This window comes from Oncorhynchus gorbuscha, linkage group LG10 (assembly GCF_021184085.1).
Source record: "Oncorhynchus gorbuscha isolate QuinsamMale2020 ecotype Even-year linkage group LG10, OgorEven_v1.0, whole genome shotgun sequence".
NCBI lineage: Eukaryota > Metazoa > Chordata > Actinopteri > Salmoniformes > Salmonidae > Oncorhynchus > Oncorhynchus gorbuscha.
In genome coordinates this window covers 65924320-65941406 of record NC_060182.1, presented here as the reverse complement: position 1 = coordinate 65941406, position 17087 = coordinate 65924320, and the positions used below count along the sequence as shown (strand labels likewise).

The 17087-nt window shown below is 45.3% G+C and overlaps 1 protein-coding gene across 4 annotated transcripts in view; it reads right to left on the bottom strand.

The window, feature by feature from the left end:
- Positions 1 to 17087, bottom strand: part of ralgapa2 (Ral GTPase activating protein catalytic subunit alpha 2) — a 145582-nt gene that overhangs the window by 82648 nt on the left and 45847 nt on the right. For 2 of the 4 annotated variants that reach the window (XM_046366669.1, XM_046366672.1), the window contains exons 9-20: positions 16135 to 16340; positions 15534 to 15776; positions 14956 to 15135; positions 14383 to 14517; positions 14107 to 14255; positions 12512 to 12623; positions 12019 to 12256; positions 9259 to 9432; positions 6763 to 6912; positions 4220 to 4342; positions 3799 to 3884; positions 3401 to 3665 (exon numbers count right to left, since the gene is read on the bottom strand). In XM_046366669.1, the coding sequence (XP_046222625.1) occupies positions 3401 to 3665; positions 3799 to 3884; positions 4220 to 4342; positions 6763 to 6912; positions 9259 to 9432; positions 12019 to 12256; positions 12512 to 12623; positions 14107 to 14255; positions 14383 to 14517; positions 14956 to 15135; positions 15534 to 15776; positions 16135 to 16340 (2061 nt within the window). Of the gene's footprint in view, positions 1 to 3400; positions 3666 to 3798; positions 3885 to 4219; positions 4343 to 4543; positions 4604 to 6762; positions 6913 to 9258; positions 9433 to 12018; positions 12257 to 12511; positions 12624 to 14106; positions 14256 to 14382; positions 14518 to 14955; positions 15136 to 15533; positions 15777 to 16134; positions 16341 to 17087 lie in introns of all 4 variants that reach the window. The other 2 variants (XM_046366670.1, XM_046366671.1) reach the window with 2 other exon arrangements.

Below are 17087 nucleotides of genomic sequence, written 5' to 3'. Positions count from 1 at the left end.
TGATTTACTACTGTATAAACTCTAGGGTATAACACTAGAACTCTGATTTACTACTGTATAAACTCTAGGGTATAACACTAGAACTCTGATTTACTACTGTATAAACTCTAGGGTATAACACTAGAACTCTGATTTACTACTGTATAAACTATAGGGTATAACACTAGAACTCTGATTTACCACTGTATAAACTCTAGGGTATAACACTAGAACTCTGATTTACCACTGTATAAACTCTAGGGTATAACACTAGAACTCTGATTTACTACTGTATAAACTATAGGGTATAACACTAGAACTCTGATTTACTACTGTATAAACTATAGGGTATAACACTAGAACTCTGATTTACCACTGTATAAACTCTAGGGTATAACACTAGAACTCTGATTTACCACTGTATAAACTCTAGGGTATAACACTAGAATTCTAGGCCTGTCCACACCCCGGACACAGGTGATTCAACACAGAGGTTTATTTTCCCCAGTCACCAGAGTCACACACAGCTGAACACACGTGATGGGTGGGTATAGGATTAACACAGTGCAACACAGAGGGTGGTGGGCAGTTCAGGCTAGAAAGGGGGTGTACCCTGGTAGCAGTACCCTGGTCCTGAGGCATGTGCAACACATGTATGGTGTCTAGAGGTCGACCGATTAATCAGAATGGCCGATTAATTAGGGCCGATTTCAAGTTTTCATAACAATCGGAAATCGGTATATTTGAGCGCAGATTTTCCAATTTTTTTATTTTATTTTACACCTTTATTTAACTTGGCAAGTCAGTTAAGAACATTCTTATTTTCAATGACGGCTAGAAACGGTGGGTTAACTGCCTCGTTCAGGGGCAGAATGACTTTCACCTTGTCAGCTCAGGGGATCTAATCTTGCAACCTTACAGTTAACTAGTCCAATGCAATAACGACCTGCCTCTCTCATTGCACTCCACAAGGAGACTGCCTGTTACACGAATGCAGTAAGCCAAGGTAAGTTGCTAGCTAGCATTAAACTTATCTTATAAAAAACAATCAATCATAATCACTAGTTAACTACACATGGTTGATGATATTACTAGATATTATCTAGCGTATCCTGCGTTGCATATAATCTGACTGAGCATACAAGTATCTAAGTATCTGACTGAGAGATGGTAGGCAGGCGCGTAAACATTCATTCAAACAGCAGTCTCGTGCGTTTTGCTAGCAGCTCTTCGTTGTGCGTCAAGCATTGCGCTGTTTATGACTTCAAGCCTATCAACGCCCGAGATGAGGCTGGTGTAACCGAAGTGAAATGGCTAGCTAGTTAGCGGGGTGTACGCTAATAGCGTTTCAAACTTCACTCGCTCTGAGCCTTGGGGTGGTTGTTTCCCTTGCTCTGCATGGGTAACGCTGCTTCGATGTGGTGGCTGTTGTTGTGTTGCTGGTTCGAGCCCAGGTAGGAGTGAGGAGAGGGACGGAAGCTATACTGTTACACGGGCAATACTAAGTGACTATAAGAACATCCAATAAACAACGGTTAATTAAATACAAATGGTATAGAGGGAAATAGTCCTATAATTCCTATAATAACTACAACCTAAAACTTCTTACCTGGGAATATTGAAGACTCGTGTTAAAAGGAACCACCAGCTTTCATATGTTCTCATGTTCTGAGCAAGGAACTTAAATGTTAGCTTTCTTACAAAGTACATATTGCACTTTTAGTTTCTTCTCCAACACTTTGTTTTTGCATAATTCAAACCAAATTGAACATGTTTCATTATTTACTTGAGGCTAAATTGATTTTATTGATGTATTATATTAAGTTAAAATAAGTGTTCATTCAGTATTATTGTAATTGTCATTATTACAAATATATATATTTTTTAACTTTTTTAAAATCTTATATTTTTTTATTTATTATTATTATTTATTTTATTTTTTATATTATTATTATTTATTTAAATATTATTATTATTATTATTATTATTATGTGTTTTTATATAAATATATATATATTTTTTTATACCGGCCAATTAATCGGTATCGGCGTTTTTGGTCCTCCAATAATCGGTATCGGTATTGGCGTCGAAAAATCATAATCGGTCGACCTCTAACGGTGTCCTCCAGCAGATGGGGTAAGTCCCAGCACTCAGTTGGCACGAGCAAAGCTGGTGGTGGGACAGGGGTGCTGCTGGAGGTGGGACAGGGGTGCTGCTGGTGGTGGGACAGGGGTGCTGCTGGTGGTGGGACGGGTGCTGCTGGTGGTGGGACAGGGGTGCTGCTGGTGGTGGGACGGGTGCTGCTGGTGGTGGGACGGGTGCTGCTGGTGGTGGGACGGGTGCTGCTGGTGGTGGGACGGGTGCTGCTGGTGGTGGGACGGGTGCTGCTGGTGGTGGGACGGGTGCTGCTGGTGGTGGGACAGGTGCTGCTGGTGGTGGGACAGGGGTGCTGCTGGTGGTGGGACAGGGGTGCTGCTGGAGGTGGGACAGGGGTGCTGCTGGAGGTGGGACAGGGTTGCGGAGTGGGGAGAGAAAACACTCAGGACAGAAAACAAGAGGACAACCAGAAGACAGTGGAGCTTGACGGAGTACAATCACAAGAATTCACAATGAATCAATGTAAGATTACAGATGAGGTGGGGATGGTGTCGGGTCAGGGGTTACACTAAGTGTCAGGGGTTACGCTAAGGGTCAGGGGTTACGCTAAGGGTCAGGGGTTACGCTAAGGGTCAGGGGTTACGTTAAGGGTCAGGGGTTACGCTAAGGGACTCTCTTTTTTGACAAGAATTGACAGCTATTAGCCACAGCTTTTTCCCAAATATTCACCTACGCTGAACCACGGTAATATTTTGAGATACTTTCCAAAGACGTACCTAACATTTCTTCAAAGCAAGGAGACTCTCACCTAACATTTCCCAGTAAACATGCAACAGTAGTAATCAATCCATCTTTATGTGCCCTTCCTCAATAGCCATAATGCGTTAACCTAATACCAAAAACAGCTTAATAAACAAAAGGCCCAGCTGCCTGCTGAATAAAGAACCCTGAGCAGGTGGTAAAACCAGAACACGTCCAAGGCTAGATCGAGGTGGAGAGAGAGGGAGTGTTTTCTCTGTAAAGCTTCATAGACCAGGGTGAGGGAGGGCAGGCAGGGCAGGGGAAGATACTGTAGAGCAGACAGAGGCTGGCTATGAAGGTTATGCTAATCCTCTGAAAGGTCAGGCTGCTCTGAGATTAATCCCCACATGACCCACGGACAAACACCTGAATCTGACAAACCCCACAGAACACAAATCTACTGAACCTGAAGGCCATATGCTACAGTATTTATCCAATATAAACCAATGCAATCCTAGCCTCTGTTACCAAAATCAGTCCCCCCAGAAACCTTAACACCCCCCCAACCAGTACAGTTCAGTACCTGCCAGGGCCTCATTGTGGCTGAGCAGCAGGTTCCTCTGGATCCCTGTGTCGGCTGTGACATCTATCTGGGCTGACTGGGTGTCTGCCTCCTCCTCAAAGGCCTGCCAGGCCAGCAGGCTGCCGTCAGCGTCGTTCAAGTAGCCGTTGGACGTCTCGCTGCTCACACTCACACTTTTCTCCTGGGGCGTGGGCCTTGCATAGTTGTTGTGTCCCTCTACAGAGTAGTCCAGATCAACCGGACTGCTGCTCCGCCGGATCAGAATCTGGGAGCACAGAGGGAGAAGTCATCAGTGGTTGTTTCAGAGATGCCTCTATCAGACCGCCACAGATGACCTGCTGAAATAACCAAACAAAGTAAGAGGGTCACAGATTTTGCGTCGGGTGTGTGTTTCTCACCACTGGCGGGTCGCCGTCTGTCCTCGCTTCCGACGCCCTGCCATCGGAGCCACAGGAGTTGTTGGGGGAGTACTCCCTCTTGTGGCCTGGAGGTCACAGTGACTGTTATTCACAATGGACACACAAACAGCTACCCCCCACAGCAGACAGCCCCTGGTCATAAATACTGTTCTACTTTTATCCCTACATCCTCTAGATGCATGATCAGAATGAGTTGTAGCCCAGAGGTTCCAACCTCCTAGTACCCCTGGTTGGGAACCACTGCTGTAGCCTGTAGTCTTCAAAGCACATCAATCACTGTATAGATGGGCACATTGGTAGCGGCAGTATAGATACTTCCACTAGAGGGCAGCAAAAATGGCACACGTTAGAACACACCCTCACGCTGTGTGTGTTCGCACACTCATTGGTGTATCCCTACCTGGGAAGGTGTCAGTCAGTTGCTGTGTGATGTCGGAGGTGCTGCTGCTGCGTGGTAGAGGGCTGTCTCCAGCCTCCAGCTCCCCGTCTCCCCCACACTCAGACAACTGGCCCTCCTCCACATCTGGGCAACACGACCAGGGAGCCAGGAGAGGACAGAGGGTTAAGAGCAATGCATCAGGCATCTCATATCCGGCACACAAGACATGCTCTACCACACAGAACTCCAGCAACTTCAAGGTGCGACACATAGACATTTTCCGAGAAATCCTATAATATATCTGGCACTAATAGTGGAATGATAGTGTTTCACAGTATTACTTACCCACCAGTGTTGTGATTGGCTGTGATATTCGGCTATTGATTCCACACGACGGAGCGGCATCTGTTGTCAAACCGGGAAAATTGTTCTGACTTTGTGTTTGTGTCATCTACTGAAAATCACTCTGTCATGTCCTGGTTGCTAAAAATTCTACACTGTTCGCTCAATTTCAGTTTATCTGAGAAAACAAGCACTGAATCGTGTAGGGAATCATTGCACCATCAAAATCGCTGTGAAATATCGTTTTTACAGCTGTTTCAAGCTGGTGGACCAAAATGAAAGTTACTTTCGGTTTTGGTCCACCAGCTTCAAACACCTGTAAAAACAATATTTTTTCCTCCAGTTTAGATGGTACAATGATTCACTACCCTATTCAGTGCTTTTTTCTCAAAAAAACTGAAATAGAGCGAGCTCTAGAATTTTAGCAACCAGGAAATTAGCTATTTCCGCTACTCTATCGAGAGATATATATCTACACACACACACACACACACACACACACACACACACACACACACACACACACACAAAAGTATGTGGACACCCCCTCAAATGAATGGATTCGGCTATTTCAGCCACACCCGTTGCTGACAGGTGTGTAAAATCGAGCACACAGCCATGCAATCTCCATAGACAAACTTTGGCAGTACAATGGCCTTACTGAAGAGCTCAGTGAATTTCAACGTGGCACCGTCATAGGATGCAAGTCATTTCGTTAAATGTGCTGTTATTGTGAAGTGAAAACGTTTAGGAGCAACAACGACAGCGAAGTGGTAGGTCACACCAGCTCACAGAACGGGACTGCTGAAGCGTGTAAAAATCGCCTGTGCTCCATTACTCAATACAGAGATTCAAACTGCCTCTGGTTTCCATAGCCAAGTAGCCACACATAAGCCTAAGATCATCATGCGCAATGCCAAGTGTCGGCTGGAGTGGTGTAAAGCTCGCAGCCATTGAACTCTGGAGCAGTGGAAACGCATTCTCTGGAGTGATGAATCACGCTTCACCATCTGGCAGTCCGACGGACAAATCTGGGTTTGGCGGATGCCAGGAGAACGCTACCTGCCACATTGCATAGTGACAACTGTAAAGTTTGGTGGAGGAGGAATAGTGGTCTGGGGCTGTTTTTCATGGTTTGGGCCCCTTAGTTCCAGTGAAGTGAAATCTTAACACTAAAGCATACAATGACATTCTGAACGACTGTGCTTTCAACTTTGTGTTAACAGTTTGGGGAAGGCCCTTTCCTGTTAGAGTATGATAATGCCCACATGCACAAAGTGAGGTCCATACAAATCAAATCAAAATTATTTATATAGCCCTTCATACATCAATTGATATCTCAAAGTGCTGTACAGAAACCCAGCCTAAAACCCCAAACAGCAAGCAATGCCGGTGTAGAAGCACGGTGGCTAGGAAAAACAGAAATGGTTTGTTGAGATCGGTGTGGAAGAACTTGACTGGCCTGCACAGAGCCCTACCTCAACCCCATCGAACACCTTTGGGATGAATCGGAACGCAGACTGTGAGCCAGGCCTAATCGCCCAACATCAGTGCGCCACCTCACTAACGCTCGTGGCTGAATAGAAGCAATTCCCAGCAGCGATGTTCCAGCATCTAGTGGAAAGACTTCCCAGAAGAGCAAAGGCTATTATAGCAGCAAAGGGGACCAACTCCAGAAATATTAATGCCCATTATTTTGTAATGAGATGTCTGACATCTCATTACATTTTAGATAACATAGCCAGAACAGCCTTCCCAGTTTGACGCTCCGGTGGGAGAAATCAATAGGCGAATATCTAAGCCAATCACAACACTGGTGGGTAAAGTAATACTGTGAAACACTATCATTCTACTATTAGTGCCAGATATATTATAGACATTTTCTGAAATTACAATCCAAAAATTCTAGAAAATCTTGTGTAGTACCTTTAAAATGATAAAATGGTTCCATTGTTTTAGCCACATAGTGAGATGGAATAGGAACATGCAGTAATAAACATTAGAACAGATTAGTAAACAATTCTCAGGCAATTATCCTTTTTTACTTTCAATCCAAAACGACAGCAAGTAGCCGTGAGAAACAACAAGGGTTTCAACTTCACTGAGTGTTAATAAAACAGTGAGGGACTGACGGGAGAATAGGAGATGGGAGATAGAGTGGTGACAGACAGGCGGAAGAGACAGACAGGACACCACACAGACGGCTCTCAGAAACACTTTACCTGAAAGCCTGTGAGAGCAAGAGTTACCGGAAGAGGAGGAGAGACCAGGCAAGAAAGAGCTCACAGTGTGAAGCAGCATAGGAACGCTTTTAGTAGCGGGCAGAGCCTCGTAAAGATGGACACAGCTGCTGATAGACTGGCTTCGCTTAGCTTCCATCACAGAGCGAGAGAGAGAGAGAGAGAAGGAAGGAAGGAAGGAAGGAAGGAAAAAAGAGAGGAAGAGAGAAGGGGGCATAAGTCACTGAGATCATAGAGCAGAATGGCAGGAGGACACCACTGGCAAATACATATATCCCTTTGCATAAAAATTGTAAGAGGGGAAGAAAGTGCCGAAAAATATAACTAAAGACAAAATCTACTAAGGGTTGAATCCTAATTTGAGATCTGCAGGTGTAACTTGAACTGTCATTCATGTCAATTTGCTCGAAAATTGTAAGGTTTTTTGTTGTTGTGCGACTCCAACTTCAGCCCTAAGGCATTAAGAGGGAAACAAACAGGCAGAGTGAAATTACTGAGACAGGAAATTAAGAACTATTAACTGAGACTTCCGTGTAAAGAAAAAAGACAGAATATATTAAAGCCTAAACCCAGAGTCTGGATCTCGTATTCATTTGACACTTGAGGGCTCTTCACCAAAACAAAAAGACACTGCTCTACCAGATTTGTCGTTGCATATTCTAAAAAATACATTTTAAAAACATATTCTTTTTAATGAACCCGTCTACATTCGAGAGACGTCATTTATGCAACGCGTTGCTTTTATTTGAAGCCCAGATGAATTAGTTCTCTATGCACATGACAGAAGAGGACAAATACAAACTGGCTTTGAGTGCATCACAGTAAGGACAACTTATTTCCATCCACACAACTTTGTAACGTGATCCCATAAAAATACAGGAACAAAAAGAAAAGCAAAAGGCAGCTGGAAAGGGCTGGGACACGCAAGCTTTTATAGTGACACAATTCATGTGTCATTCTATTGCATTCTTGTCCATTATTTCCATAATAAAGAATAAGGTTCTGGTTTGAAATGAGTAGACCTAGGATCTGAATTTGATCACCCTGTTGCAGGAGAACCTTCCTGCAATGCAGGACATTTGAAATGTGTCGTGAAATTGAGGTTTAAAAGGGGTTTCTGAAGTTTGTACATTCCCACTTTGCAATTTCAGACTTGATTTTCCCTTACGAAAAAAAGATCAACCCCTACAAAAATGTCAAATGTGCTATAATCCACATTTCCTGTCGCTGCGGGACTATTTGTCCTGCCGTGGCAACCTGGCTCAAATTCAGATCATACATCTGTAGTCAGTCAATAGGACAATATGACCATATTTATTATTAGTTCCCAGTCATTTCAACACCATGTCGCAGGAAATACTCATCAGAAAAACATTGCCAAATACGTATTGGCATAAATGAGATTACACACATTTTCAGTTTTCAAAGATAAGGCGTTGGGGAAGTGTGTGTGGACAGCACTTCAGGCCTAATCTAATAGAGAGGAGCATTGCAAGAGAAAGAGGATTCTATTCTCTGCCTACAGCACACTTTAATTAGTCACTTTCATTTGGAGATAGCATCGTCTCCACTACAGACCGCTACTGTTAGCAATTTTATGCATATAAATGAGCATTAATTACACTCTTAATGAAACTATCAAAAACGTCCATGGATTGATGTGTGGGCCCACTCTCAAGGAGAAAGGGGGGGGGTGGAGGAGGAGGAGGAGGGATATCGGGATGTTTGATGATCAATGTGGGAGAAATCCAATTAGACGAGAGAAAAGGAAGAATTTAAGGCGGTGGCGTTTCATGTCGGCCTCTGTCTGCATGCACACACACACATTCTTTTAAGAGTCCTCCTTCAGGCCCGACTACATCTGGTCCAGGCTCAACAAGCTCTTCAGCGAGCAGAGATGCTATCAGTCATTACACAGAGAGAGACAGACAGAGAGGCAGACAGAGAGAGAGACAGACAGAGAGGTAGACAGAGAGAGACAGACAGAGAGGCAGACAGAGAAAGGAGGAGGGTGAGGAAACAAGCAAGGCGGGTCACACTTTCATCCCCTTCCATTAGGGATTAGCTAGTTTAGAGACAGCTCATCTCTGCTCTGGATCGCCTGAGAGCTCAACTGATCATTAGACTGAGACATCTCCATCAGTCAAGTGGATGTTGTTCACTGTATCTGAACAATGAAGCAACAACGTCCGTCACCAGGGGAGTGTGTGTGCGCCGGGGAACTGACACAGAAACATGTTGACTTTGGCCAATGACATCTGACAGGAACAATGGAGACCATCTGCTATCGCTTTGTGCTTAGAGCGGAGCCCCTCACCAGCACCTGGGCTAACGTACACATGCCCTGCTTTTATATACACTCACTCACTGTGGAGTCTATGGAGGGTCTGGTCTACACTGTAGTGTCATAGAGGGACTCTGAGAACTGGCACTTGCCAAATATGACTTCATTACAGTAGCATGTGTGTGTATGTTCACCTGTGGCTTTCTGTCGGACGTTGTTGCGTGCCTTCTCCACGCCGGGGGCCCCTGAGGTGGTAGCGCTGCGAAACCTCATGGGCTCCTGGACCCCCTGCTGGTCTCCCTGGTTCCTCCAGCTCAAAGAGAAGGACCTGGCCACCGCTGCTGCCTTCTGGGAGTCCTGGATCACCCCTGAGACACAGACAAGAGAGACAGACACACGCAAATAATATAAATACAGAAGCATAAAGAGAAACTGAATCTTTTGACCAATGTTGCTCTGTTCTCCGAGGCTTACACAGCGTCATCCCCCTCGATCCCTACATCCATCCAGGGCTCTCAATTTTAAAAACGCATTGGTGCTTCCAACTTCAACAAGTTAAGAGCACCACATAAAATCTAGGAGCACCAGACAAATTGAGATAGAGCCTCTATTGGGCCGGTATGAATTCTAGCTAAACTCAGCAAAAAAAGAAACGTCCTCTCACCATCAACTGCGTTTATTTTCAGCAAACTTAACATGTGTAAATATTTGTATGAACATAACAAGATTCAATAACTGAGACATAAACTGAACAAGTTCCACAGACATTTGACTAACAGAAATGGAAAAATGTGTCCCTGAACAAAAGGGGGGTGTGTCAAAATCAGAAGTAACATTCAGTATCTGGTGTGGCCACCAGCTGCATTAAGTACTGCAGTGCATCTCCTCCTCATGGACTGCACCGGATTTGCCAGTTCTTGCTATGAAATGTTACCCCACTCTTCCACCAAGGTACCTGCAAGTTCCTGGACATTTCTGGGTGGAATGGCCCTAGCCCTCACCCTCCGATCCAACAGGTCACAGACGTGCTCAATAAGATTGAGATCCGGGCTCTTCGCTTGCCATGGCAGAACAATGACATTCCTGTCTTGCAGGAAATCACTCACATAACGAGCAGTATGGCTGGTGGCATTGTCATGCTGGAGGGTCATGTCAGGATGAGCCTGCAGGAAGGGTACCACATGAAGGAGGATGTCTTCCCTGTAACGCACAGCATTGAGATTACCTGCAATGACAACAAGCTCAGTCCAATGATGCTGTGACACACTTCCCCAGACCCTGACGGATTCTCCACTCTCCAAAATAATCCCGCTCCAGAGTACAGGCCTCGGTGTAACGCTCATTCCTTCGACCATAAACGCGAATCCAACCATTACCCCTGGTAAGACAAAACCACGACTCGTCAGTGAAGAGCACTTTATACCAGTCCTGTCTGGTCCAGCGACGATGGGTCTGTTCCCACGTCGTTGCCGGTGAGGACCTACCTTATAACAGGCCTACAAGCCCACAGTCCAGCCTCTCTCAGCCTATTGCAGACAGTCTGAGCACTGATGGAGGGATTGTGCGTTCCTGGTGTAACTCGGGCAGTTGATGTTGCCATACTTAACTGGTCACGCAGGTGTGATGTTCAGATGTACTGATCCTGTGCAGGTGTTACACGTGGTCTGCCACTGCGAGGACGATCAGCGGTCCGTCCCGTCTCCCTGTAGCGCTGTCTTAGGCGTCTCAAAGTACTGACATTGCAATTTATTGCCCTGGCCACATCTGCATTCCTCATGCCTCCTTGCAGTATTCTTAAGCACATTCATGCAGATGAAAGATGCCCAGGGTCCCTGCTCATTAGGTGTTTTTCAGAATCAGCAGAAAGGCCTCTTTAGTGTTCTAAGTTTTCATAACTGTGACATATATTGCCTACCGTCTGTATGCTGTTAGTGACATAACGACCGTTCCACAGGTGCATGTTCATTAATTGCTTATGGTTCATTGAACAAGCATGGGAAACAGTGTTTAAACCCTTTACAATGAAGATCTGTGAAGTTATTTGGATTTTTATGAATTATCTTTGAAAGACAGGGTCCTTCTTTTTTGCTGAGTTTATGTTGTGCCCTAGAAACGAACAAGCCTATAAAGCAATGTGTTTATTATAAAAGCTAAAACGTCGATACAAATACCTGTCATTGAAATTACAAAGTCATTTGTGGAATATTAGGTTTCTACATTGTTTAAAAAGCAACATTTCCTAAGCTATCCCTTTTCCATGGTTTCTGTTCCGCTAAATGTTTGGATGTACTGGTAAAGTTACCAGGTTGTTAGCTTGCTAGATAATGAGGTAAGATAACTGAACAAGCTGTTTTAGAATCGTTTTAGCACATCCCACGACGTGGTTTATGAATGTAAAAAATATGGCCTGCCAATGGAGATGCATCCAGCCAATGGAGATGCATCCAGCCAATGGAGATGCATCCAGCCAATGGAGATGCATCCAGCCAATGGAGATGCATCCAGCCAATGGAGATGCATCCAGCCAATGGAGATGCATCCAGCCAATGGAGATGCATCCAGCCAATGGAGATGTATCCCGCTGCGACGCCAATGAAAAAAACCTAGAAGCAGTGATATGGATGACAACTTTGGAATGGTTTGGGCTAGAGACAAGTGCCTTTCTTTGTAGTAATGGTGCAACCACCGCAGTCACAAATCTGCGTGTTTCCCCTAGGGAACTCCTAAACAGCAATACAGCTAAGCCTAACCATTATAATAATTGTTATATGGGGGATGTTTTCTAGGCGCACTGGTGCTTCCAAATTAAAATATTAAGGAGCGTTCACATCCAAAAGGGTTACACTTTAAAGCCCTGCCTCCACCCCCCTGCCTCCACCCCCCCTGCCTCCACCCCCCTGCCTCCTCACCCCCTGCCTCCTCACCCCCTGCCTCCTCACCCCCTGCCTCCTCACCCCGTCCCCTCTGTTTCTTCTCCTTCTGTTCGCTGAGTTTGTCCAGGGGCAGGTTGCTCATGTCCAGGCCGTAAACGGAGCGGGCCAGGACCGCGGTCAGAGAATCCATGATGCTGGCCCACTCGGTCACCAGCTCCTCCCAGCCTGTCAGAGACGACAGCACAGACAGCAGCTCGTCCCACAGCTCCCGAGAGATGAACACACACAGGTTGGCCCGTACCCACGCCACGATGATCGTCTGGGGGAGGATGTACAGGGGCACAAAGACAGGAGGACGAAACAGAACATCTCATTAATCACCATAGGCAGGCAGCTGGTTCTTATTGGCTTGTAATCAAAACACTAACAAGCCATTAGAGCTGTAACATTGTTTCCACATTATATTAACATCATGGGCAACAACCATTTCCAGGAGCTCAGCTGGACTTCTTCTAACAGAGGTATCAGAACAACTAACAGTAAGACAGGCTGTATGATCCCCAGGCTGACTGACCCGGAAAAGGATGGCAGCCAGGCTCTCAGCAAAAATGTCTTTTCTTTGGTTCTCCTGAGGCCTCTTCATCACCGCCTCAGTGATCCTCAGCAGCACCTGTAGCATCTGCTCCCTACACACACCAGAAGATATGATTAGTCCATCATGGTGTATCAATAGATTATCATATAACACAGTGGAACTGTCCAGGCCTGTCTGACAATACAGTCCTTCAGGTAAAAGCAACCGCTTGGTTTAGAATATGTTTTCCTATTTAAGCCAGTGGGTGTACACAAACAGTATATAGAGTGCATTCGGAAAGTATTCAGACCCCTTTAGGACCTCAGACTGGGGCAAAGGTTCATCTTCCAACAGGACAACACCAAGCACACAGACAAGACAACGCAGGAGTGGCTTCGGGACAAGTCTCTGAATGTCCTTGAGTGGCCCAGCCAGAGCCCGACCTTGAACACGATCGAACATCTTTGGAGAGACCAGAAAATAGCTGTGCAGCGACATTCCCCATCCAACCTGACAGAGCTTGAGAGAAGAATGGGAGAAACTCCCCAAATACAGGTGTGTTACGCTTGTAGCGTCATACCCAAGAAGACACGAGGCTGTAATCGCTCCCAAAGGTGCTTCAACAAAGTACTGAGTAAAGGGTCTGTAAAGGGTCAGTTATTTATTTTGAAGAAATTAGCAAAAATTCTTAAAAACCTGTTTAGAAATTGTGTAAAACCTGGAGGGTAGCCTCACGATATCTCAAAATATTGGCCACCATTAATTGGATATTTGAGTGCCGTAAAATAATAAGAAAGCTATACCTGACAAGTGTGAGTGGTTTAGGTGAATTGTCCCATCCTTTGTGGGATCTGCCTGTCAAGTAGCAGCTACCGGTAGAAACTTGGTACAGTTGGCTTACCATAGCGGTAAGTAGAAGTAGGTACTTTTTTCTCCAACCGACATAGCTAACTTCGTTGGGTAGGCCTAACATTATTCCATTTTCAACATTGTTTTTAAATAGTATTTAGTCACGATTGCTGCTGACAAACATGATAGGCTGCATTGATTGACGGACCACGTCAAATTGGCTAGCTCGCTAATAACAGACCACGTCAATCAAGCTAACTTTCAGGGGATAAACTAGATGACTATATCTAAATATGGTTTGATTTACGGTGATGACAGTAGTCCGACAGACAACTTTACCAGGACGATGTCAAGCTCTTTCCAAAAGCCTAATCTCTAAAAAAGCAAGCTAAATGACACATGCTATGGATAGCAGAAGCAATGTTTGGATAGCCAAACGGATCTGACCCTCGCGCATCTGAAAATACATGATCAATTGATGTTTACTATATAACTCTGATGATAGAGATAAATGTGGAATAATCAGAAATGTGTAGTTTTGACTACGCTCTTCAAGAGGAGATATTACAACCAAATAGTTGTAATTAATCTTGAAAACAGCACGTAGTGGTCAATAGTGTAGATGGGGGATCTCCTTGCCCCCCCACCGGGGGCCCCAGCAGCCAAACTGAACGCTATTGTGACATTTTATTGATCATGCTTAGTGTATTTCAGTATGCACGTTGATGAGGTGCTGACTGACGTACCATGTCTGTGTGTTCATGGCGTGCTCCATGATCACGTGGCGGTAGATGCTCAGCACCCCCTTGCACACCTCCACCTGGTTGTCCAGTAGCTTGGCCACGTCTGGGCACGGCTCCAGCAGAAACACGTTGGCCGAGTTGGTCAGGAACACCTGGGGGGGGGGGGGGGTAGAGCATGGAGATAAAACTATGGTCAAGGGTTGATGAGATACATCTGGACACGCATAACAACAACAAAAAATGTGTCAAAAAATACAAACCGCGCTCGCACGCACATACCTGCAGGGTGGGCTGGATGCCAGCCTTGATGTCTCTGTTCTGTTCCTCAGTGACACAGCCCCGGCTGATGGCACTGCTGAAGGAGTATGTTCTGCCCCAACTGGACGAGCGTTTGTGACCATGACTCTCCAACGCCTGCAGGTAAACACGACCGTCCATTCAGCGTGGCGAGTATGAAATTGAGTGTTCCGAGTTAATTTTAGTCTGCGCATCCACTAACTTGTGCTGTGTGTGTGTGTGTGTGTATGTGTGTGTAGTTGTGTAATAATAATAATTAGGTTAGTGTTTATATTTGTGATTTATACACGTGTGAAACGGAAATGTGTTTTTTGTTTATCCCAATGTGCAGAAATGTGTTTTTTGCCAAAATGGGGAGAGTAGGGTCACAGGCAGGGTCAGCCATTATCAATGGCGATCCTTGGACCAATTAGGGATAAGTGCCTTGCTCAAGGGCACATTGACAGATTGTTCACCTTGTCAGCTCGTGGATTTGAACTAGTGACCTTAGCGTCTAATGGCCCAACACTCTAAACACTAGGCTACCTGTGTTTGTCTGTGTATCACTGCCATTACCTGTGTGTGTGTGCTATCGGGCTCCGTGATGAGCAGCTGCTCTGGGTTCTCCTCCACCTCGGCCTGTCTGCTCTTCTCCGGCTCCGTCATGAAGCCTGGCTTCTCCTGCAGGATCCACTTCCTGTACACCTTGATCACCTTCCGGGTCGCTGACGCCTCACAGGAGGGCAACAGGAAGGCCTGGAGATATAGACAGATATTACACAGTATAGTGCAAGAGAAAATAGGATAATGGGGGCGTTGGATAATGAATAAATGTATTTTCAGGATCCTAATAAGGTGTTTGCTAAATGACACGAAGCAGATGTGGTGGCTAAGGACATTTCACTTGAATTAACTTGAATTATTGAATTTGCTCCAGCTAAGAGGATCACTTTGATGTAGTGATAGTGTCTTTGCACTAGATGGCAGCACACAACAGATAAGATGGTTTCCTACTCAGCATCATGTTCCAAAGCTAGTGGGGAACCAAAGGAAATCAGCTTCACAACTAAAACTGCTACTGCAGAGGAAAAGTCTAGTTTATACTCTCAGTGAGTCATTTGGAAACACTGTCATCATCTCTCTGTGGGCTGTACCTGGTGAAAAACCTCATTGACGAAGTTGATGTTGTCCCGTGTGGAGAGTAGGATGGCGTGCACCATGTCGTAGACGCTGCGGTGCTCCTCGTCGATGCTGCACAGGCTGGAGTCGCTGGGGCGCCGGTCAGACAGCGTGCTACTGTTAGAGTGGCTCTTCTCTGGCTCCGTGGGGCCGTTGGGCTCCCCCTCGCCACCACGGTCTTTATCCTTCTCCTGACTGCTACTACCTGCAGTGACAGTCTGAACACACACACAGCAGCGGGTTGGACAGGGTACCAGTGAGAGGGTTTAGGGCTGGGTTCCAGTATAAATTATAAAGACCAAGACTAACATAGCATTAACTGTTGGTTGAATACAATTATTCCAAGTCAACATTAAAATAAACCTCGCCTTGGAACTGACCATTCAATCCTTTCGGCATTAAAGGGATACTTTATCTACTTCCCTAGAGTCAGATGAACTCGTGGATACCATTTGTATGTCTCTGCGTCCAGTATGAAGGAAGTTCGAGGTAGTTTCGCGAGCCAATGCTAACCAGTGTTTGTGCAGTGACTGGAAGTCTATTGGCATCTACTTGCATGTTTGACATCGGACCTACCTGGATAAGTTTGGGGATGACCTCGTTAGTCCCGTTCCGGACGCTGGGGGTGGCGGCGCTGACGTACTTCTTCTCCAGGAAGAAGGTGACCAGCCAGGTGATGAAGGCCACACGGGGAGCCAGGTACTGGTCTCTCGTACAGAACGTGCTCTCGTTGTTACGGGTCACCGGGACATACAGAGGCTTTGGTCTGTGGTGGGGGAGGTCTGGGGGAGGTAGGGAGAGGGAAGGGTCAGAGACACAGAGAGGGAAACGAGGGTGATGTATACACAGTGGGAGTTAAGAGAAAGATAAGGATATTACACGAGATCGAAACACGCTGCTCTTTCAGTCAACATCAGGTTATTTTTGCTGTTATATGAAAATATTTAATTCAGCCCACAAAGTAACTGACCTGAACAACCCTGATAATTACAGTGAACCACAGCCTCGTGGACCAGGTTAATGTTGCAAAGGATTTTAATTTCTATAATTCATGAAACCTCATTTAAACATGGGTTGAATACCTTTGAATTGACTGGCAATTAGCTAAAAATAGACATTCCCTCTCAGACAGAGTAGATCATTAGAACGGGGGAAATGGAGGAAAACATCAAGTTCATGACCAGATGTCTAAATTGCCTGGCCTCAGGAATCTGTGTGCATCGACTGTATTAATTAGCTTTTGGGTCAAGTTTTTGACTTGGCAAAGGCCTGTTGCTGCAATTATAAATTAGAACTTCTGACTTGCCTGGTTTAATAGAGGAGCATGATATTACACTTCCCCTCCAAAAAAATAAATAATTTATCCAAAGCTGCTTCTTAGGAGAGTAGCTAATACCCAATTTGCATGCCACTTTAAAAAAAATAAAAATAAATGTAAAAAGCTACCAGGAGTGTGTTAGAGTCAAGCTGCACATTCAGAATCTCAAATGGAGTAAGCCCTTGAGTTTTTGCAAATTGACCCACGGTGA